At 39.4% G+C, this 24,504-nt stretch overlaps 1 protein-coding gene across 3 annotated transcripts in view; it reads right to left on the bottom strand.

Annotated features, from left to right (window-relative positions):
* Positions 1-24,504, bottom strand: part of hpo (serine/threonine-protein kinase hippo) — a 304,676-nt gene that overhangs the window by 14,221 nt on the left and 265,951 nt on the right. For all 3 annotated transcript variants that reach the window (XM_070102292.1, XM_070102291.1, XM_070102294.1), the window contains one exon: positions 22,423-22,662. In XM_070102292.1, coding sequence (XP_069958393.1) covers positions 22,423-22,662 — 240 coding nt within the window. The remainder of the gene's footprint in view (positions 1-22,422; positions 22,663-24,504) is intronic.

The following is a 24,504-nucleotide window of genomic DNA, read 5'->3' as shown; positions in this document are numbered from 1 at the left end:
AGAAGATGGGACCCCAGAAGTGGGGGGATGTTTGGAAACACGAGAGTAAGAAACATGGGGTAGTCTCCCTTGGAGGCGGAGATGAGCAACTGCCATAGCATAAGGGAGACCTTCTGCCTCTTTGAGGCAACGGATTTCACGTTCATTTAAGTAGACCTGGCAACGGTGGGAGTACGAAGGGTGAGCTTCATTACAATTAAGGCAAGATGGAGGTTGACTGCAAGATGTATTAGAATGGTTGTCGGCACCACAGACTGGGCATTCGGCCATATATCTGCAATATTTCGCTGGGTGACCAAAACGCCAGCAATTTCTACATTGTTGCGGTGTAGGTATCACCTTTCGAACTTGTAACCGATGTCCCGCGACATATACAGAGGACGGGAGTTCTCGGCTGTCAAAAGTTAAACGAGCCACATTGCAAGGGTAACGTCTCCGCCCCCGGGCAGGAAGGACATAAGTGTCTACTTTGAGGATTGGGAGATCCTGGAGTTCCAGCTGTTCAAAAATGTCATTGCCACATGACTGGAAATTCTGTTGGACTATGGTATGGGGCAGAATGACAGTACCACTACAAGAATTGAGAGAAAGATGCTTTTCAATAGTGACAGGAGTAGTATCGATATTCGAAAGGAGAGAAAGATCATGAGCTTGGGCAGCATTCTGGACAGTGACGATGCGCATACCGCTCTTGAGAGCATGAAATGAAATATCTCTACCAACATGACGCAGGAGCGCTTTGCCAATACTATGGTCAGAAAGGTAGGCAGAAGAAGAAGTCGGTCTTAAAGTAAAGAATTTAGTCCATTGTGTGGTCCGAAACTGAGCGTGGAGAGGGAGTGCTTGATGTGTCGGTCTTTTCCGAGTAGAATGGGAAGGTAACGAAGGAGCATCATCAGGAGATTGACGCTGGCATTTAGGAGTAGGACCGGAGTTGGTCCGGCGTGAAATGGGCGGGCGATTCGAAAATTGCCGTACCGTAGAGGGAGAAGCCGGAAGCATAGTCAAAGGAGAGCGGAGTTCAGACAAATCAAAGGAGTCAGTCGAAGCCCCGGTACCTGAAGCGGGTGAGGAAACAGCACCAGCAAGAGGTACAGGGGCATCAGGAGTGTCCGAAGAGTGGTCTAAACACAAGGCAGGGTCAGAATGGGGTGCGGTATCAAGAAGGGGCCCGGGGGTAGTGGGTTCATGGACTAGGGCTGCCATAGTTAGGTTACTCCTTTGCTTTTTGTTTTTAAGAAAAAAAAAAAGAAAGAAGAAAAGAAAATAAAAATAAAAAAAAGAATAAAAAAAGGGGGGAGCAGGGAGGAATAGTTCCCAGGAGGAATGAAAGGGCCGGAAATCTCCCTCCGCGCCCAAGAGGACCTCAACACCGCTAGTAGCGCAGATGCAGCATGGAACCCGTGCCATACCCTACCCTTCATGCCAGTAAACCAGCAATCCGGGATAGCAACCTCACATCTGCCGAGCTACCTCGGTGGACAAAAGAGAGGGCGGCCGGATATCCGCCACAAAGCATACCTCCTTCGGCCACCACCCCCGGAATCCGAAAGGTGGCTTCCAGAGATACACCCATCGCCCGAAAGACACCCAAAGCTACTCCGGGATACCGGAGAGGGATCGGGACATCCCCAGGCAATCCAGATTCCACGGCAAACTACGCCACCGCCAAGAACCTCAACGGAATGGGATGGACCCCGGTGTCCTTTCCCCTACCTAGGAACTAGCGCGTCTGTGGGAGAAATCCCAAAGGCCAAAAAGAGGAAGGGCAAAAGGGAGGGGTGGGGAGGAGGAAGAGGAATGGAAAAAGGGGAGCATGGGATAGGGGAGGGGAGAATGGGGGGTAATTAGGTTCGGTCTGAGGAAGAAGACAGACAGGGCTAATTCCTCAGACCAAGAGCCTCTTCACCACGCCAAGGAGCCCCCCCCTTGAAGAGGAGGTAAACTACAGAAATGACAAGGGGTGAAAGGGGGTAGTGCACTGAAGCATTTGTGTGGATAAAGAACTTAATCCAGGGAGGCAAAAAGGGAAATGTACCAGAGTACAGTGATAACAATGTTGTATGGGTATAAAGCATAGACTTTAAATAAATGTTGCAGCGAGGAGGAGGTTAGAGCAGTAGAGATGTGTCTGAGGGCAATGTGTGGTGTGATTATGCAGAATCTGGTGATTAGGAGGGCATATAAATCTGGGGTGGGAGAGAAGGGTAGGGGTCATCCTAGGAAAGGTTAAAGGGAGGAGGTAAAGAAGGTTTCACGTGCTAGGTACTTGGACATCCAACAGGCTTGTATGAGAATGTTTGATAGGAGTGAATAGAAGAAAGTGGTTTTTATGATTTGACATGCTGTTGGAGTAAGAGTAAGAAAACATTTTTTTTTTAGGGAATTCCGAAAAATTTGTAAATCAAGCTTGTGTCCTGGAGGTGGGAAGTGAAATGCCTGCACTCTGAAGGAGGGGTAGGAATGTTGCAGCTTGGAGAGTCATCAGAACTGTAATGGTTGCTTTTTTTGGCAAGACAGTGATTGAACAAGTGATAATGAAAACATTTCACTCTTCACTGGGTCACCCTACCTCGGCGGGAGACAACTCGTGTTAAATGAAAAGAAAGGTAGCCATAATTACTTGGGTGATGAGCTCTTCACCAGCACCCTCCTTGAAGGGCCAACACATCCATCTTAATGAAGCTACCACAAGCAACAAAGGCAAACTGATTTACTCTTTCACTGTATTTAATTCTGTAAGACTATAATAAAGATTCTACTCACATGTTTTTCCTCTATATCTGAGTGCTGCACAGATGGAGAGCAGTAACATATGTTAACAATATATAAATATATAAAATCTAAAGTTAAAATACAAAAATCTCTCAGATATAGTGGTATCCTGGATATACTGAAGGCAAGCATTCAGCATGATTATATACAATGTGCATCTGTTCAATAATGACAATGTCTCACCAGACATGATTGATGTTTGTCCCAGTTATACATTGTTTTATGTGGGCACTGAATCTATTGTGTATGCTACTCGTCTATTATAATCCATAATACCTCAGGAAGAAAGATAAGTTAGTAATATGATTATAAGGAAGGTCATAATAGATGTTGGAGCACACTAAACTGTTAAATATTAGTGTTGTAGCTGCCTTCCTAAATATAATTTTTCTTTTGCATAATTTTATTTGTGGTGTTTAGTGGAATGAGGAGGGAATTGTCAGCCAAACTATTAAGATTAAAATAGATGTAAACTGCTGCCATTACTACTATCCTTCCAATGATATACAGCCTCTCCTCACTTAACGATGGAGTTCTGTTCCTGAGACCACATCGGTAAATGAATTCATCGCTAAGTGAGGAGCATATTATAATGGTAGTGGGTTTGTGTCAACCATCTTTGATATTGTTCTAATGTTACCTTTGCACTGTTTATAACATTTCTGGTATATTTTTAACCCTTTGAGGGTCGACAGGCCCTCTCCGAAACTCGTTCTCAGGGTCGGCCAAATTTAAAAAAAAAAAAATTATTTTCTCTTATGAAAAGATAGAGAATCTTTTTCCGATCATAACGACACCAAAAGTTTGAAATTTGATAGAAAACTTACGGAATTATGCTCTCGCAAAGTTAGCGGTCTCTGCGATGTTTACACATCGGCGATTTTGCCCACTTTGAGCCCCATTTTCGGCCAATTTCACTGTACTAGTCGACAAAAAACATGAATATTTCGCTAGAACTCCATTTTTTCTATCGAATGGGTGCAAGAAACCACCCATTTATAAATTCAACTATCCAGTACAGTGGTCAGAATTTAGCAATTTTGCCAATTTCACACAAATTTCAAAAGATGCCAATTTCGGAATAGGGTCCAGAATAAACAAGAAAGACATTCCTGGCACTAAAATGACATTTCCTCTAGTCATTAGTCACGTCTCAAGGTCCCTCTTATATTCTTTTGCTTTCCACTTTGAATTTTTATTCTCACAAAAAATATAAGATTTACTGTTATGCAGACTACTGCATTAGTGTAAAAAATGGTATAAATATTATTGGTGCACTTGTAAAAGAATATTAGACTCACCAGTTGACGTGTATTGCACGCTTGGCACGATTTGTTTACTTTTGAAGTTTGGTAAAAATCGAACATTTCTGCTACTTTGAGCTCAATTTCAAGGCACCTTTCTTTGTAAAACCAGTCAAAATCATCTCAATTTCAGTAATATGTCTTCCATTCTATAAAATGAGACCAAGAAAACTAGAATACAACAATAAATACTATACGAAAATACACTGCAAAGTCGCTGATTTATTAAAAAAAAATGGAAAAAGTTTTTTTTTTCTCATTATGCACCATGTGCTGCAGGATTTTTTTTAGACTGTGCACACTGACCACATAGACCCATTCTTTCATATGAAGGCCTACCAGCTTTCTCCCACTAGATTTGAGGTCGCTAGAATTTATGAGTACTAGTACGTCAAAAACCCCTACGCGTAAGACGTACTAGTACGACGAAAACCCTCAAAGGGTTAAATGTTTATACAGTAATGTACTGTAATAAACAGAATAGAGGAAATCAGCTCTAGTATAAATTATTTAGGTATGCACACTGGTCAGAGAGCCCATTTTAAGTCCGAGTCGTCGGTAAGTGAGGAGAGGCTGTACAGTAGGGCCCCGCTTTACGGCGTCCCGCTAATACGGTCATTTCAAATTATGACCAAAACTCCCTATACGGCTCCCCCCACCTGACTTTCTAATACGGTCACTGCGCCCCACCCGGTTTGTTTACATTCTCTGTGTGAGATCCGTAAGCACTAAGTCTCTCCATTTTGTCTGGAAACTCCAAAATTTCAAGTGTTTTTAAAAGTTATTTCATATTTTATATATACTCTGATAATTATACTTATGTATATCTGTACCTAAATAAACTTACATACTGTGCTGGCATGCAGGTACACATTAACCCTTTGACTGTTTATGCCGTATAAATACGTCTTACGCACCACTGTTTCTGACGTATATATACTCAATAATTCTAGCGGCTTCAAATCAAGCGGGAGAAAGCTGGTAGGCCCACATGTGAGAGAATCGGTCTGTGTGGTCAGTGTGCACCACATAAAAAAAATCCTGCAGCACACAGTCTCAGTAGTAGTAACCAGTTACCAGTAACCACTGTGCCAGTTGACTCACGACCAACCGTCTCTGCCTGAGTCACTGTCTGAACTCATATTGTGCTGACCTGGCAGTATTCAAAGACCCCCTCACATATGGGTACTGTGGGCGGCCAGTCAGTGTTACGAGAGGAGCAAGGAGACAAGGTTACGGCTGTAAGGGCGCTCTCCACATTATCTGTAATTATACGTACTACCAGCCTACGTGAGTATTACTTTACCCAATCCACGTGTTCGAACTCCCACATGATAAATGGTGACAGCGGTGTGGAGCGTGGATTTAGTTTTTACGGGTAATTCAAGACGTTAGAAGACTGTTTGTGAGTAGCCGGCAGGGTCAAAGGTGAACCGTCTCACCCACCAGCTACTCCCCTCACAACCTCCAACCTGCAAGCCTGTTGCAGCCGTTTCAAGCTTCCTGGCTTTGTTCGTGTGCTAATTGCTTCAATCTCCGAGGGGTTGACCCGGATTTTGCAATTAAGCCAGTCAGTAAGCCAGACTGTGGAAGTGAACGCCAGTCAGCCTATCATCCAGCCTATCTCCTGTCATCCACCTGCTCCTCCGTGCATCGTTACATGTCTTCCAGTCAGCCATTCTCGTGGGGTAAGCCAGTCAGCCAACCCAGCTTCTAACCCAGCTGAGAGAGAGAAGTAAGCCACGCAGTAAGAAGTAAGCCAAGTTCCTCTGAAGTATTGTCTATATCGCTTTGTGCTCCCTGTTGGATGCTAAGAGTGGTTTTCACCATTCCTGTGGCATAGTGGCTTATCAAGCCACCTTCGTGGGTAGAGTGGAGGGCGTTGCGCGCCAGCGAGAGTCATCTCACCCACCGCTCTCCCACCACCAACCACCCACCACCAGCCACCCACCCATCTACCTGTGGTTGTTTGCACCCTTGTACCGGGTCCTAATACTGTTTTGGCTCACATAATTGGTCAAGAGATTGTAGGTGAGCGCCGACGATAAGCCAATTATGCGAGTCCACCGAGAAAGCGCATTTCTTCACGACGACAGTGTGAGTGTCGGCGTCATCACCGTGCAGGACAACCTTCCTCATCACCAGTCATCACCCGACTACTACAGACTTCAGTGATAGAGACATTTTTCTTGCATTTAAAGACATTTGCGTGTGTGAGACATTTATAGTAAATTTCTTGTGTACTCTAAACCTTGTGTTTTCAGTGTAGACTCAGTTTTTCTTTGACTCGTTATTTTTACAATATTTTTCAGTGTTTTCACTCATCTTATATTTTTTTATCTGTGTTTTTTTTATGCTACTCCTGTCTGTAGTAAGTATTATTGTGTAGTGTACCAATCAGTCACCCTGTGTGAAGTGATTCATTTTTTTTATTGTATTCTTTCAGCGTTGTATTCTCCAGTAATTGTCATTGTATTTCATGCAGTGATATTCACCCCAGTATACCAAATTATCCATTTATTTCTATGTGTGTCTTTTTTCGTATGCCAGCAGTGTCTCATTCCTCTAATTTTTTTCGCAGACTGTGTACCATTATTTTTGCCAGCAAATTTTTGTCGTATCAGTCACAGCAAGATTTTGTTGTAAGAATATACAAAAAAAAAAAATTTATACGTGAGTGTTGTGTGCCCTGCCACTGTAAGTGTGACACTACCCGTTTTGTTCCTTTGTTTTATTTTATTCATATTTTTATATTTCTTTGAACAAATTCACTCTTGATGCAATTTCAATTACTTTTAACGTAAAGTGTTTTCTTTACTCTGAGTAAATTGTTTTGTCTAATTTACAATTAAGAGTTAAAGTGTTCAATCAGTTTTTTCTTCATCTTTTTATTTCATTATTTAACCTGAGTTTTCCCAGTGACACTTTATTACTGCAGTGATTATTTCTACACCTTATTTTGTTGCACTTGTTCTGCAGTGAATTATTTTCTTTTATTAATATTTTTATGAATTATATTTTAATTTTGTTTATGCATTCTTAGAAAATACTTAAATTTCCCAGTTAACAATTTAGTAATTTTATTTTCTACTTTTTAAATTGATTTAAAATTTTATTAATTACTTTCTTTATTAGCAAGAGTAAAGACAGCTCATTTTGCATTTAATTCAGTCTCCAGTAATATTTTTACTTGTATATTTCAATGTAAATTTTTTATCTTGGCCAATAGTCCTTCACATTGAGTTGTCCTTCCTCTTGCAGTGTATCTTAGACATTTTTTTTATTCCTTCTGCAGAATTAGTTGCATCTCTTTTATTTCAATTCTAGAATTTTATATCATTTTTATTGTTCATTATTTTTGCCTCATTTGTTCTCGTGCTATTTTGCCATTATGTCTCACATACCGTCAAGTGATACTTTAGTGAATGTCGATACTCAGACCTCTCAGGCTACTGTTGCCCCTGTCATCAGTCCTCACAGTTCCTTAGTGACTGACAGACCGACCCAGACACCGAGATACTATAGTTATACTCGTGATTCCCTTGATGCGTTACCTTTATTCAATGGCCATGTACATAGTCTTGAAGCATGGTTTGCGGCCATTCGTTCTCGTGCTAGTGCTCTAGTTGAAGGTCCTCCTTCTGAGGAAAGTCTTATCAGACTTGCTAAAGAAGCTCTTTATCGATCCCCTGCTGCTGTTCACGTTGTTGATCTCCTTGATATGCGAGACTTCAGGAATCTTACTAAGTATGCGAGACTTCAGGAATCTTACTAAGTGGTCACAATATGAGGAACTGATTCGTTCTTTCCTTGTCCCAGTAAAAACAGCTGATCCATATGTTGTTCTTAGGGAACTAGTGAATGCTACACCCATGAGTAATGAATCGTTGAGTGCATTTGCTGTTAGATTAGACAAACTTTTATCATCATTAATCAATGCTGTCCAGTCATCAGCTTTCCTCCCTGAAGAGGCTAAACCATTCACAGAACCGTTTGCTAAAATAGCAGCTTTTGGAGCAATTAAAGAACTAATGCCACCTGCTTCTGTGTGTGCTTATGAGGCTCATCCTCCAACTGTGACGATGGAACCACTTACAGCCTTAAATCATGTACGTTCCTTGTGCCCCCAGGGTACTTTCCCATGTATTAAAAGTAATTTCACACCTATGCCTCAGTCTGCACCACCTCTTGTTTGCGCCACAGAGACAAATCGTGGTCGTCAACCATCTCAGAGATCACCAAGAACCAGTGTACAGAGTCGTTATACACCTCGTAGTATTCATAGTACATTCAGTAACCATAGTCGGCGGAATTGTTATAACTGTGGTTTCCGTGGCCATATTGCAATTAATTGTCCTGATAGTTACCCTAAGAGACGTCGTACTGATGATGAGTACCCAGATCTTCCCTACTGTACTTATCATAGAATACATGGACATGACACATCTGAGTGCAATGCTCTCTATAACCTTCAGTACTCTAGGTCTTTCCGTGGCCGTTCCAACCGCAGAACCCGTAGAGGAAACAGATATCGTGGTTCTCAAAATAACCAGAACCAGGCTCATTCTTCCAATTCTCAAACTAACCAGAACCAGGCTCGTTCTTCCAATTTGGGGGAATTTGAGCGCCCCAGTCAAACCGTCCCATGGTGACAGTAGGTGATAATGAGTACACCATCCCCGTTCACAATTCCTTTGAAGCCTTAAGCAGTCTCGAGAATGACAATCCTGCTGATGATGTTGCTTCACATGTCTCTGACATAGATGATTTTGGGGATGAAGTGGAACAAGTCTTTTCTGATGACAATCCACCTTTTTGTTTGCACATAACTTCCAATGCAACCATAGGCCCTATAGTGAAAGCATCTGTTTATAATGCGCCCGTTCATTTGTTCATGGACTCTGGTGCGCAAGTCAATATTATTAGGTCTAGTTTGTTTAAGGATAAGCAGTTACGACATGTCCTTCTCGTAGAACCGACTCATGTGTCCTCCCTTAGTGGAGTAGCTGGTTCTCACCTGCGTGTCCGAGGTCGGACTTCCCTAACCTTTTCTATTCAAGGTAGAGACTTCACTGCTTCCTTCCTTGTTGTCGACCAGATTACTTTCCCTGGTGACCTTCTACTGGGATTTGCTTCCATGCGAGACTTACGCATTGTGCTCGACCCTTATCGATGGCATGCCCAAATTGACGACTTGATCGTTCCATTCTGGGGTTACCAGCTTGGATCAGAAATCTGTTATACTGCTGCAGAGTATGATGTACGGATTAAGTCCTTACAAGCTAATGCATTCTCCAGTAGCGTACCCAAGCGGTCAGGCACTGGTAATTCTGTCACTCCCATCAGTGTTCCACCTATACCTTCAGACTTGCAGGATAGTCCGATGCCTCAAGTGTCCGAGGACACTCAGATTGCCTTGAGTGCACAACCTATCCCTGCAATGACTGCTAGTTCGAGTAGTAGTTTCTCCACAGGGGATGCCTTGTCAGAAAACGATTACTTGAAACTAGTAATGCCATCTCTTGTTGATGTCACATGCCGTCTGCAGAAAGACGTCTCTGTTGCGGCTAGTGCTCTCACTAGCGTGTCTGTAGTTGTTCCTAGTGTTCCAGATGGTGATAACGTCCTAGTTGACAGTGATTCCTGCAAAGTAAAAGGTCTATTTGTTGAACCATCCTTACATGTTGTAAGAGATAGTAAGATCCATTTCTTCCTGGCCAACACTTCTGGTCACAGTGTTCGCCTCAGAGCAAATACCAATCTTGTTGACCTTGTTCACTATCCTTACCCTGTTCAGGTAGAGGATGAGTTGTCACCTGACCAGTGGGTCGGTGCTATTTCTGCCGGGGAGACCTCATCCACTTCACTGGATTCTGTTCCACCAGTTGAGGAGAAAGACTTAGCTCCCACTGACTTCCCAGATGAAGTCAAGCGTTTGTTGACTCTGTTGAACAAACGTCGTAAAGCCATTGCTTTACCAGGTGAGAAGATGGGTATAACGAACTTATTGTCCCATCGTATTCCACTTGAACCTGGTACTAGACCTATCTACATACAGAATGCCTCATTCACAAGTTGCTGTCGCAGAAGAATTGATCAATCAAATGCTTGATGATGGAGTTATTGCACCTAGCAATTCACCTTGGAATGCACCCTTGATCCTAGTACCTAAGAAGGATGGTACTTGGCGCCCAGTGATTGACTTTAGGAAGTTAAACGCGAAAACCATTCCAGATCGCTTTCCACTCCCTGTACTGGGTGATCTTTTACGTAATATCGGAGATAACAAAGTCTTTTCAACCCTGGATTTGTTACAAGGGTTTTGGCAAGTCCCTCTTCACGAGGACAGCCAAGAGCTAACTGCATTCTCCACTCCTACAGGTCATTATCACTTCCTCCGTATGGCGTTTGGATTACGATCTTCCCCTATCACGTTCTCAAGGCTCATGACTAATATCTTTAGAGGTCTCATAGGTAATGCACTTATGGTGTACTTAGATGACGTAATCGTCATGTCTAAAGACGTGGATACACACTTGAAAAGACTTGATGTAGTACTTGGTAAGCTTGAAGAAGCCAATTTAAAGATCAAACTGTCTAAATGTCAATTTTTCAGATCAGAAATTAAGTTTCTTGGTCACGTAGTCACTCCTAGAGGGGTTACGACTGACCAAAGTAAAGTAACTGCAGTACTAAATTTTCCAACTCCCAAAACTGCTGATGCCGTAAGATCCTTTGTGGGCTTAGCAGGTTTTTATAGATCTTTCATTGCCAATTTTTCTTCCATAGCTGCTCCTCTAACTGAGTTGCTTAAGAAAGATGCTCCTTTTGTTTGGACCTTCCGTCAAGAAAGAGCATTCCAAACTCTAAAAGAAAAGCTAACATCTGCTCCAATTTTGAAATTTCCAGATTTTTCTAAGCCCTTCTATCTGACAACTGATGCTAGTTCAATTGGCATAGGTGCCGTACTAGCTCAGAAGACCGATGGCAAGTACAACGCAGTTGCATTTGCTAGCCGAGTCCTTACGAAGGCTGAACGTAGTTATACAGTAACTGAGCAAGAAGCTTTAGCAATAGTATGGTCTTTAAAGCACTTCCGAGACATTATTTATCAGTACTCTGTTCATGTCTTGACAGACCATGCTCCACTGATACCCTTATTCCAGAACAAACAACCTACTGGAAGGTTAGCCAGATGGACCTTAACTATCCAAGAGTTCAATCCCACCTTTGAGCATTTACCTGGCAAGTCAAATGTAGTCGCAGATGCCTTATCGCGACATGTTAGTATAGTAACTGCAGACCCTCCATTTAGTGCTGAAGATGTAAAGAATGCTCAACGAACAGATCCCATGTGGTCTGGTGTGATTCGATTCCTGCTCCAGGAAGATCTTATTCTGACTGTGAAGCCACCAGCACCCATCAGTGACTTTGTCATGAACCAAGAATTACTGTATCGAACAGCCGAGTTGGGTACTCCTAGCAGAAGAGTATACCAGTTAGTAATTCCACAGTCACTAGTGAATGTAGCCTTACAGCTAGTTCACGATGTACCAGGTGTTGCACACCCTGGTATGGATCGTTCAGTAAAACAAGCCAGATTGAAATACTTTTGGCCTCGTATGGCAACTGATATTTCTGAGTATGTTAAGAAATGTAGTGTCTGCATGCAACATAAAGGTAATGCTAATGGTCCTAATCCAATCCAAGTATATCCAACTACTAGCGAACCGTGGGAAAGAGTTGCGCTAGATTTGTTAACTAATTTCCAATGTTCCCTCCAAGGTAACAAACATCTGTGTGTTATGGTAGACCATTTCACCAGATATTGTGAGTTAGTTCCTATTGCAGATAAGACTGCCGAGACAGTAGCTAAAGCGTTTAAAGAACGCATTATCTGCAGGCATACCACCCCTAAGTCACTAGTAACAGATAATGGAGGTGAATTCTGTAATGAGATTCTTGAAAATTTGTGTACCTTGTACAAGATCTCTAAATCCACCATTGTTCCTCATCATCCTGCCAGCAATGGGTTAGCGGAACGAACCAATAAGAAAGTACTTGATGTCTTGAGAGCCACTATCAATCCCAACAGTGAAACTTGGGATGAAGTTATACCTGATGTGCAGTGTGCTATAAATTCTGCTTACAATGTTTCTATAGGTGACACTCCACATTATGCATTGTATGGTGTAGATAAACGTTTGCCTTATGAGTTGTTATATTCTAATCCGAAACCAAATTACAACCCTGATGATTTCATAGCAACTCGTACCAGCTTAGCTCAAAGTGTTTTTAGAAGAATCCGTGAAACACTTCATAAATCAACAGCTGAATTTACAAGAGTCGCAAACACTCGAGCAAAGCCATCCAAAATCAAAGTAGGTTCGAGAGTTATGCTGATTAACTTTAACAAAACGTCTGCAATGCCAAAGCTTGATCAAAAGTTTGTTGGTCCTTATCGAGTAGTTGAACATCTCACTGGTAATAAGTACAAGGTTAGAGAGATTAGTACTGGTCAGTATAAAGAATCGCATTTAGATCATATGAAGTTAGTATGTGATGATAATGATGTTCCAACCCAGACTAATGTGACAGACTCTGACAATCCTCCTGATCCTGTACTCTCTTCCTCTGATACTCAGTCAGATGATCAACCTGAATGTCGTTATTCCCTACGTACACGACAGGTATTGAGAAATCCTCAAGTATCATTTGTAACTTCCAATTCAGATTTGCCTCAAATACAGCATGAGTTAGCCAATGCAACAGAGTTTGATCCTCCCAGAGATGACACCCATTCTGCATATGTCAATCTCACCCTAGCAGAGTTGGGGTTAAATGTAAATAACCTGTATAGATGAATAATTACAGTATCAACTTATCAGTATTCAAGAATTTTTTTTTTGTGTTCATGTTCTCTCCGCATTCTGAGAGTTAACAGTCTAGATTTGAGTGCACCGAATCTGCCTTTCTGTTAAACACTCTTTCTTTGTATATATTCCTCCCTCAGAATCCGTAGATCACATGAATACAGATCAATCGATCAAATTTTTTTTTATCACTTCTATTGTGTAATCTCAACGTTGAGTTTTAAGTTGTGCTATATTATACCTTGTATTGCATTACAGTTTCAGTTACGTAAGCTTCCATTCCAATGTTCTACTTATGTATGTTATAATGTTTAATTGTTGTGTACTTTGACATTGTATAGAATCAGCCCAAGCCGTATACCTGCCATCTCTAGTTTGTATTAGTTGTATGTCGGGACGACATACGTTAGCGTCGCCGAGCTCTCAGTAGTAGTAACCAGTTACCAGTAACCACTGTGCCAGTTGACTCACGACCAACCGTCTCTGCCTGAGTCACTGTCTGAACTCGTATTGTGCTGACCTGGCAGTATTCAAAGACCCCCTCACATATGGGTACTGTGGGCGGCCAGTCAGTGTTACGAGAGGAGCAAGGAGACAAGGTTACGGCTGTAAGGGCGCTCTCCACATTATCTGTAATTATACGTACTACCAGCCTACGTGAGTATTACTTTACCCAATCCACGTGTTCGAACTCCCACATGATAACAGTGCGTAATGAGAAAAAAAAAACTAATCGTTTTTTGGATTAAAATGCTGACTTTGAGGTGTATTTTCATATAGTATTTATCATTGTATTCGCATTTTCATGGTCTTAGGTGATAAAATGGAAAACATATTACTGAAATAGAGATGATTTTCAATACTTTGACAATGAAAACGACCTTGAAACTGAGCTCAAAGTAGCGGAAATGTTTGATTTTTACCAATGTTCAGGAGTAAACAAATCACACCACACGTCCAATACACGTCAACTGGAGAGTCTAATATTCTTTCACTAGTGCACTGATATTATTTATACCATTTTTACAATAATGCAGTAGTCTGCATAACAGTAAATTTTGTATTTTTTTTGTATGAATTAAAAATCAAAATAGAAAGCAATAATAATATAAGAGGGGCCTAGAGATGTGACTAATGAACAGAGGATATGTTATTTTAGTGCCAAGAATGTCTACCTTGTTTATTTTGTACCCTATTTTGAAATTGGCATCTTTTTTAATTTGCGTGAAATTGCCAATTTCTGACCACTATATTGGGTAGTTCAAATTGGTAAATGGGTGGTTTCTTGTACTCAGCTGATAGATAAAATGGAGTTCTAAAGAAATAGCTATGAGTTTGGTCAACTGGAACAATGGAATTGGCTGAAAACAGGGCTCAAAGTCGGAGGAATCGCCAATACGCATATGTCGCCGAGACCGCTAACTTCGCGGGAGCGTAATTCCGGGAGTTTTCGACCAAATTTTGAACTTTTGGTGTCATTACCATCGGAAAAAGATTCTCTATCATTTCATAAGAAAAAATATTTTTTTTTCAAAAATTTATAGACATAGAATGACTGTTTCAGAAAGGGGCCTGCGACAGTCAAAGGGTTAAAATCAGTAAGAGTCTCTTATGTCTCCAGACGTCACATTAGTAATGATAATAATCACCGAGTCTCATTTAAATGTCGTATATTACGTTAATATACACATTTTCATTAATCCATCTATGATATTTTTTCAAATTATATAATAAACACGATGCATAACATATAAATATGATAAATACACCCCACAGTAGAAATAAACATAAATATGAGATGTGGTAGCCAGATGCCTTGCACAAGTGACGCCATATTAAAAATAATCACCGAGTCTCATTAAATGTCGTATATTACGTTAATATACCATTTTCATTAATCCATCCATGATATTTTTTTCAAAATTATATAATAAACATGATACATAACATAAAAAGATGATAAATACACCCCACAATAGAATAAATAAACAAATATGAGATGTGGTAGCCAGATAACTTGTACAAGTGACGCCAAGAATAACCTTCTCTAATCCAACACGAGAAAATGTGTTCCTCGGGGTAACTGTAGAAAATTATTCCTTTCGTTTTTTTTTTTCAACAAGTCGGCCGTCTCCCACCGAGGCAGGGTGACCCAAAAAAGAAAGAAAATCCCCAAAAAAAGAAAATACTTTCATCATCATTCAACACTCACACACTATCACTGCTTTTGCAGAGGTGCTCAGAATACAACAGTTTAGAAGCATATACGTATAAAGATACACAACATATCCCTCCAAACTGCCAATATCCCAAACCCCTCCTTCAAAGTGCAGGCACTGTACTTCCCACTTCCAGGACTCAAGTCCGACTATATTCGTATGTAAGTTTATTCAGGTATACACAAATGTAGTTACATAGATTATCATACATAACATGGGATTAGGTCAGGGGTTTCAAATAAAGTTAGAGCTAAAGAAGGAGTAGCAATAATGTTGAAGGATAAGCTATGGCAGGAAAAGAGGGACTACAAATGCATAAATTCAAGGATTATGTGGAGTAAAATAAAGATTGGATGTGAAAAGTGGGTTTTAGTAAGCGTGTATGCACCTGGAGAAGAAAGAAGTGTAGAGGAGAGAGAGAGATTCTGGGAAATGTTGAGTGAATGCGTAGGGAGTTTTGAATCAAGTGTGAGAGTAATGGTGGTTGGGGATTTCAATGCTAAAGTGGGTAAAAATGTTATGGAGGTAGTAGTAGGTAAATTTGGGGTGCCAGGGGTAAATGTAAATGGGGAGCCTTTAATTGAGCTATGTGTAGAAAGAAATTTGGTAATAAGTAATACATATTTTATGAAAAAGAGGATAAATAAATATACAAGGTATGATGTAGCACGTAATGAAAGTAGTTTGTTAGATTATGTATTGGTGGATAAAAGGTTGATGGGTAGGCTCCAGGATGTACATGTTTATAGAGGGGCAACTGATATGTCAGATCATTATTTAGTTGTAGCTACAGTTAGAGTAAGAGGTAGATGGGAAAAGAGGAAGGTGGCAACAACAAGTAAGAGGGAGGTGAAAGTGTATAAACTAAGGGAGGAGGAAGTTCGGGCGAGATATAAGCGATTATTGGCAGAAAGGTGGGCTAGTGCAAAGATGAGTAGTGGGGGGGTTGAAGAGGGTTGGAATAGTTTTAAAAATGCAGTATTAGAGTGTGGGGCAGAAGTTTGTGGTTATAGGAGGGTGGGGGCAGGAGGAAAGAGGAGTGATTGGTGGAATGATGAAGTAAAGGGTGTGATAAAAGAGAAAAAGGTAGCTTACGAGAGGTTTTTACAAAGCAGAAGTGTTATAAGAAGAGCAGAGTATATGGAGAGTAAAAGAAAGGTGAAGAGAGTGGTGAGAGAGTGCAAAAGGAGAGCAGATGAAAGAGTGGGAGAGGCACTATCAAGAAATTTTAATGAAAATAAGAAAAAATTTTGGAGTGAGTTAAACAAGTTAAGAAAGCCTAGGGAAAGTATGGATTTGTCTGTTAAAAACAGAGTAGGGGAGTTAGTAGATGGGGAGAGGGAGGTATTAAGTAGATGGCGAGAATATTTTGAGGAACTTTTAAATGTTGAGGAAGAAAGGGAGGCAGTAATTTCATGCACTGGCCAGGGAGGTATACCATTTTTTAGGAGTGAAGAAGAGCAGAATGTAAGTGTGGTGGAGGTACGTGAGGCATTACGTAGAATGAAAGGGGGTAAAGCAGCTGGAACTGATGGGATCATGACAGAAATGTTAAAAGCAGGGGGGGATATAGTGTTGGAGTGGTTGGTACTTTTGTTTAATAAATGTATGAAAGAGGGGAAGGTACCTAGGGATTGGCGGAGAGCATGTATAGTCCCTTTATATAAAGGGAAAGGGGACAAAAGAGATTGTAAAAATTATAGAGGAATAAGTTTACTGAGTATACCAGGAAAAGTATACGGTAGAGTTATAATTGAAAGAATTAGAGGTAAGACAGAATGTAGAATTGCGGATGAGCAAGGAGGCTTCAGAGTGGGTAGGGGATGTGTAGATCAAGTGTTTACATTGAAGCATATGTGTGAACAGTATTTAAATAAAGGTAGGGAAGTTTTTATTGCATTTATGGATTTAGAAAAGGCATATGATAGAGTGGATAGAGGAGCAATGTGGCAGATGTTGCAAGTTTATGGAATAGGTGGTAAGTTACTAAATGCTGTAAAGAGCTTTTATGAGGATAGTGAGGCTCAGGTTAGGGTGTGTAGAAGAGAGGGAGAATACTTCCTGGTAAAAGTAGGTCTTAGACAGGGATGTGTAATGTCACCATGGTTGTTTAATATATTTATAGATGGGGTTGTAAAAGAAGTAAATGCTAGGGTGTTTGGGAGAGGGGTGGGATTAAATTATGGGGAATCAAATTCAAAATGGGAATTGACACAGTTACTTTTTGCTGATGATACTGTGCTTATGGGAGATTCTAAAGAAAAATTGCAAAGGTTAGTGGATGAGTTTGAGAATGTGTGTAAAGGTAGAAAGTTGAAAGTGAACATAGAAAAGAGTAAGGTGATGAGGGTATCAAATGATTTAGATAAAGAAAAATTGGATATCAAATTGGGGAGGAGGAGTATGGAAGAAGTGAATGTTTTCAGATACTTGGGAGTTGACATGTCGGCGGATGGATTTATGAAGGATGAGGTTAATCATAGAATTAATGAGGGAAAAAAGGTGAGTGGTGCGTTGAGGTATATGTGGAGTCAAAAAACGTTATCTATGGAGGCAAAGAAGGGAATGTATGAAAGTATAGTAGTATCAACACTCTTATATGGATGTGAAGCTTGGGTGGTAAATGCAGCAGCGAGGAGACGGTTGGAGGCAGTGGAGATGTCCTGTCTAAGGGCAATGTGTGGTGTAAATATTATGCAGAAAATTCGGAGTGTGGAAATTAGGAGAAGGTGTGGAGTTAATAAAAGCATTAGTCAGAGGGCAGAAGAGGGGTTGTTGAGGTGGTTTGGTCATTTAGAGAGAATGGATCAAAGTAGAATGACATGGAAAGCATATAAATCTATAGGGGAAGGAAAGAGGAGTAGGGGTCGTCCTCGAAAGGGTTGGAAAGAGGGGGTAAAGGAGGTTTTGTGGGCGAGGGGCTTGGACTTCCAGCAAGCGTGCATGAGCGTGTTAGGAGTGAATGGAGACGAATGATACTTGGGACCTGACGATCTGTTGGAGTGTGAGCAGGGTAATATTTAGTGAAGGGATTCAGGGAAACCGGTTATTTTCATATAGTCGGACTTGAGTCCTGGAAATGGGAAGTACAATGCCTGCACTTTAAAGGAGGGGTTTGGGATATTGGCAGTTTGGAGGGATATGTTGTGTATCTTTATACGTATATGCTTCTAAACTGTTGTATTCTGAGCACCTCTGCAAAAGCAGTGATAATGTGTGAGTGTGGTGAAAGTGTTGAATGATGATGAAAGTATTTTCTTTTTGGGGATTTTCTTTCTTTTTTGGGTCACCCTGCCTCAGTGGGAGACGACCGACTTGTTGGAAAAAAAAAAAAAAAAAAAACAGCATACGTGTAGAGAACCTAGGATAACCAAAAAAAGTCAGAGTGACTTATTTCCATTGCCTTCACTCAGAGCGTCATTTCTTCTCAAAATGATGTTACATGTTATTCTACCGTATCAATGTAGAGACAACCTGTACACATTGTAACTTGTACACAAACCAGACGTGTACACTTTGTTTGCAAAACTTACCTTTGCCTGGTTTGTTTACATAACTCTGTGCCTGTCCTCTCTCATGCACTCATTCTTTCTCTCTCTCATTTATTTCATTTACTTACTCCTGACCCTACATTAAGACTACAAATATTTTAAGGTAAGTAATGAGTAAACTGTATATGCATTTTATCGCTCTGGGATGCTTAAATGTAATAGAATATTGTGTGTAGGTGGGGTGGCCTGGTATGGTAGCCCGGCTGACTACCATACATACCACACTTGATTTCTTACAATAAATACTACTTGTCTCACCCTAGATTAAGACTATAAATATTTTACGGTAAGTAATGAGTGCACTATGTGTGTATTGTACTTTTTTATTGTTTTTTGATGCCTAGTTCTATTGTTAACTTAATATATGTTAGTGTAAACTTGTTATCTAGTATTTGTATGCATTTTTAAGTGGAAAAAAAAGTGTTCCACTTTATGGCGATTTCCGCTTTACGGCGGTAGCCTGAAACCTAACCTGCCGTATAAGTGGGGCCCTACTGTATTTAGTTTTTCTGTCATTTTAAATGCATTTATCTTTGGTATATGGTTGTTTCTCCATGAGGAAGTGGGGAAGAATCTAGTACTGCACAAATTATTAAAAGTGAATAGAAGAAAAACTATATGAAAAATTTTCCTTCTTTTTCAGGCCACCTTGCCTTAGTGGGAGATGGCTGGCATGTTTAAAAAAAATATATACATATATATATGTATATAATTGCTTGGTGTAAGTCTGGTTAGTTCATATTTTCTTTACAATTTGGATAAGAAATGTGTATTTTTATAGGCGTGCCTTTTATCATGTGCTTTGTTTGAAATTTATTCTTAAATAAATTTATCAGAATAAGCATAAATTTATATTCAAGAGCATGTGTAGGAGCAGCATTAACAAAACTTTGGTGTGTCCTAAGGGAAAAGAAGCTCACATCTACCTTTTCAAAACTAAGACAATCTCAGTAACACTTAAACTAGTTCATGCGAGGCAAGTTGATTTTCTTAATTAAATTTTTCTAGAGTACAGTAGGTCCTCCATTCCTGAAAATTGTTCACAAGCTGATTGTTCAGGATTATAAACCTGTTTTCCCATAGATATTCATGTTATAATCGAAGATGCATTCCTGAGCTGTAATGTTCCATAAATTGTATCAGTATGGTTAGCCAATAAAGCAGGAGCACACTTTCAATAAAAAACAATGAAATCACTTAATGATAGCCTATGAATCTAGAAATAAGCTATTTTAACCCTTAAACGGTCAAAACGTATATATACGTTTTATTTTTCCTGCCTTCAAATTTGGCATGATTGGCCTGAGATGCCTTGTCAGCATAGAATGGGTCCTAACACTCAGTGTGTGCAGTATTAAAAAAAGCTGGGACCACTTAGTACCTTGTAGGAGCGCCAGTTAAATTGAGCACCAGCTAGAGCAAACAGTGCGGCAAACATCAAAGATTCACTGATGTAATGTCATATTAACACTCCTCTTTTAAGAGGAAAGTGATGTTAACCCCAAGTTTAGGGTCTGTCTATCTCTGTATCTCTGTCTATCTGTGTCTGTCTCTATCTTTTTCAATCTGTCTCTTTCTATCTGTCTGTCTATCTCTGTCTCACAGGTACACATAAATACAAGTATGCATAGTGTAAATTACCTAGGATAACCCCAAAAATCCAGACAAAGTGCTATACTCTGCTTGAAGATGCGAGTAAACATGATGAAGACGCAGTCTTGTGGCTCTCTCTGAGACGGAGAGCTAGACGGATAGACAGACATGTTTGTGTACCAGCGAAAACAAAGTGAGGGCCATGCTCATCAAATATCACCCCTAATCTTTTCTTATCAGCTGCACCCTCCCCCACCCTCGTGTATGCTCATCAAACGTCAGCTCTTATCAGTTGTTATCTCATCATGTCACTGTCAGGGGTGGACTTTGTTTTTCATGCTTCAAGGGAACTTATTATTACCTATTATTATTATGTATTATTCTCCTCCTCCTCATTGTTATTATATACTTCCACATATCCAAAACATTGTTGGGACATATAAATACTTTGTATATATTCCAAGACAATATTAAATGGCTAAGGCAGGTGTAAATGTCCACCTGTCAGTGTGTTTGAGTACAATTTCAGTACCTAATACTAGTGTCAGAACAAAGATTGGTTATAAAATGAAAAGAACTACTACAAATTGTAATTATCAGAACATAAAAATTACATAAAATATGTAGAAAAAAAGGTATAACGGCAACACTTCTGCAAGCGGCAGGACTTGATGTTGCTGTCACGTGAGCACCCAGTGCCAACTTCTCGACCTCATATCTCAGTACTGACCCTAAATTTTTTTTTTTATTCTAAAATACTTAAAAAAGAAATGTGCTCTTTTTTTTCTATAATTTTTTTTTTCTCAAAATATTCGGGGCGCTGCGCGAGTGAATATATACGTTTGGACCGTTTAAGGGTTAAGGTAAGAAATATGTTGGATAATGCTAATGTGTTGACTGTACCCCCCTGCAAGTCCTGGCCCTGTTCCTCAACTTGCTGACTGCCAGATTTACTCCCTCCTAGCCTCAAGGGCCCTTAAAACCACTTCAAGATCATTTCACTTACCAACTTCACCAAGACTAAAAATTACTTCCTGATATTCCTTTAGCTTGTCTGTGTTTATAACTTTCATTCTCTCAAATATGCTGTCCATGTATACCCTATCAATTCCTCTGAGTATTTTGTATGTTATTATCATGTGTGCCATGGTTCTTCTGTCTTGTGATTATTCAAATCCTTTAGCCTCTCTTCATAGTTCATATCCCTTAGCTCTGGAATAAGCCTTGCTGCATGCTTCTGAACTTTCTACAACTTAACATGGTTTTTTCAGGTGTGGGTTTCATACTGGTGCTGTATTGTGTCCAAGATAGGACTGACATTTGTTGATTAAAAGGTTCAAAATGATTCTTTGCTTGAGATTCCTGAAAGCTACACTTGGATTTAACAGACAAGCATTCGTTGCAGAGGTCATTCAGCTAATATAAGCCTCTATGGGCTGCACATAGTACTGCTACTGTTGCAAGATCAGGTAACCTTCCTCCAGTTACTGCGCTGTATGACCCTTGTAGGTTTAGCGCTTTTTTTTTTTAAATCCTCCAGTTACTTACCAGGCTTATTTCACCTGCAATTTGCTCGAGCATCTGGACATTAAATTGTGAACACTGCCCAGAAATATGGACCGAGTCCCCAAATAACAAATATATAAGTTGCATTTCTAATTACGAACAAATTGTTCGAAACTACCCATTTTCCAATAAATATAATACAGGGTATTAGAAATGATGGTTATACGTGAAATGTGTTCATAACTGCACACTGGCATTCCTAAAACAATTTAAAAATTATTTCTGATGAATCTAGTTCATAACTTAGCCATTTCTCAGTTGAGGCCCCCTGCACATACATTATGAATACACCTTGAAAAGCTATTCATAAAAACCTAAACGATATATCCTAAAATAATTCATTGAACTGTAGGTCAATGATAAGAGGCTGTAATAATAATAATAACCTATAGGATATATCCTAAGAATTCATTGAACTTTAGATCAAAGATAAGAAGCTATAATGTTAATTCATTCAGTTTTTAAAAGAGGGGCAGATTTTTTTTTAATATAAGTTACAAAACTGGGTTATAATTATTTTAATATTATCACTATTCGTTACCTCAAATTTTCTTCGTTCTTCTGCAGACATGGGTTTGGGCTGTGAATGTATTAAGGCCGTAGGAGAATATATCTTTGTGTTATCAGGTGCATGCTGTTTTTCGTAGTCTTGATTTCTCTGGAGAACCTGATGTGATTGCTGTTGTAGGTGCACCTGCTGTTGCTGCTGTTGACTGGGTTGTGCTTGCTGTTTCTGCAAATGCTGCTGCTGTTGTTGCAATATATGCTTCTCATCTAACAACTGAAATAAATATAATCAAATAATTCTTAAAGAATAATTACTTTAAAAATCCAAGTATTTCAGAGATAATCTCTTCATGTGTCTACATATGATCTTGTTATTTATATAAGTAAAGTGATCATGACAAAAACACTCAATAAAAAAGAATTATACTCTGTAAGCAATACAATACAGAGTTCCTATTCAAAGTATTTAGGATCAAACAGTTACATCAACCAAATATTACAACTTTTACATAGCAATAAAAAATCCAGTTTCAAAACTATCTTAAAACCCTAAAGCAATAGAGTATTTTACAATTGAAAATCAGAAAAAAATCAAAAGTTTGAGTCTCCTACATGTGGATTATTTGTGTATTCTCCTGGAAGAAATATGGCTTCAGCACTGTTTACATATTTAACAACAATGTACAGTGCTGCAGTTTGAAAATAAGAGAAAAATAAAAGTGAAACAATCACATTAGTAAATACTTCAAAGGAAACTGACGGCAAAAAATATTTCAATTAACACAACAATGATATTTGGGAACTTACAGTTTCCATGATTTAAAATTCATTACCTTTTCATCTTTTATAAATGACCATAATAAAATAGAGAAAACAGCAGTAACACTTTTTGTCCTATACCACTGTGTGTTAGTTATATATGCCTTTCAACTGCACACAGTACAATACTATTAACCCTTTCAGAGTCCAGAGGCCAATTCTCAGAGTGACAGCCAGAGTCCAAGAATTTTCAAAAATCTTTTTTGTTATTTTTTCTTATGAAATGGTACAGAATCTTTTTCTGAAGGTAATAAAGCAAAAAGTACGATATTTGATGGAAAACTGATGAAATTATGCTCTTGCAAATTTTGATGCGTCAGCGATATTTACACATTGGCAATTTTGCCGAATTTGACTCCCATTTTAGGCTGATTACATTATTCCAGTTGACCAAATTCTTAGCTATTTCGCTAGTATTCCTTCTATTTTATTGATTGAGCACAAGAAATTGCCCAGGTAACTGTTTCAACTACCCAATAAAGCGATCGGAAATTGGTAATTTGCCCAATTTAACACAAAGTTCAAAATATTTGCTTCAAAATAGGGTCCAGAATAAACCATGCAGGCATTCCTGGCACTAAACTAACATTTCCTCTGTTCATTAGTTATGTTTTCAGGGTTTACAAATGAATTCCATTTTGATTTTTAATTCATATAATGAATTTTTATTTACACCAAAAAATAGAAGATTTACTGTTATGCAATGTTGTAATAATTGTATAAATAATATCAGCATATTCGTGAATGTATATCAGACCCACCAGCTGATGCGTATTAGATTTGTGATGACATTTGTTTACTCTTGAACATCAGCAAAAATTGAACATTTCCGCTACTTTGAGCTCAGTTTCAAGCCATTTTCAGTACTAAAACCAATCAAAACCATCCCTATTTCTGTAATATGTATTCCATTCTATGAAATGAGACCAAGAAATCGCAAATACAACTGTAAAAAACAGGAAAAAACACTGCAAAGACGCTCTTTTAACCCCTTCAGGGTCCAAGGCCAAAATCTGAAGTGGTGCTCCAGTGTCCAAGAAATATTTTTTCTTACAGAATTAAAGAGTATATTTTTGTGAAGGTAATAAGACAAAAAAAAAAAATTCTGATCAGTACTTACCGAGATACAGTGCCGAGAAGTTTGCCCCAAATGACGTGGTGGTGGCAACAGCGATGATTTCCACATACGCACATTACTTTGTTTACTGTTTTTTGTAGTTTTTCTTTTCTTTTCTAATTTTTTTTCTTTTCCTACTAACATTTGGGGCCTGAGAGACCAATACTGTATATAATGTAT

This window comes from Cherax quadricarinatus, chromosome 81, assembly GCF_038502225.1.
Source record: "Cherax quadricarinatus isolate ZL_2023a chromosome 81, ASM3850222v1, whole genome shotgun sequence".
Taxonomy (NCBI): domain Eukaryota; kingdom Metazoa; phylum Arthropoda; class Malacostraca; order Decapoda; family Parastacidae; genus Cherax; species Cherax quadricarinatus.
The sequence above is the reverse complement of the archived record's forward strand: the minus strand, read 5'-3'. Positions and strand labels throughout refer to the sequence as shown.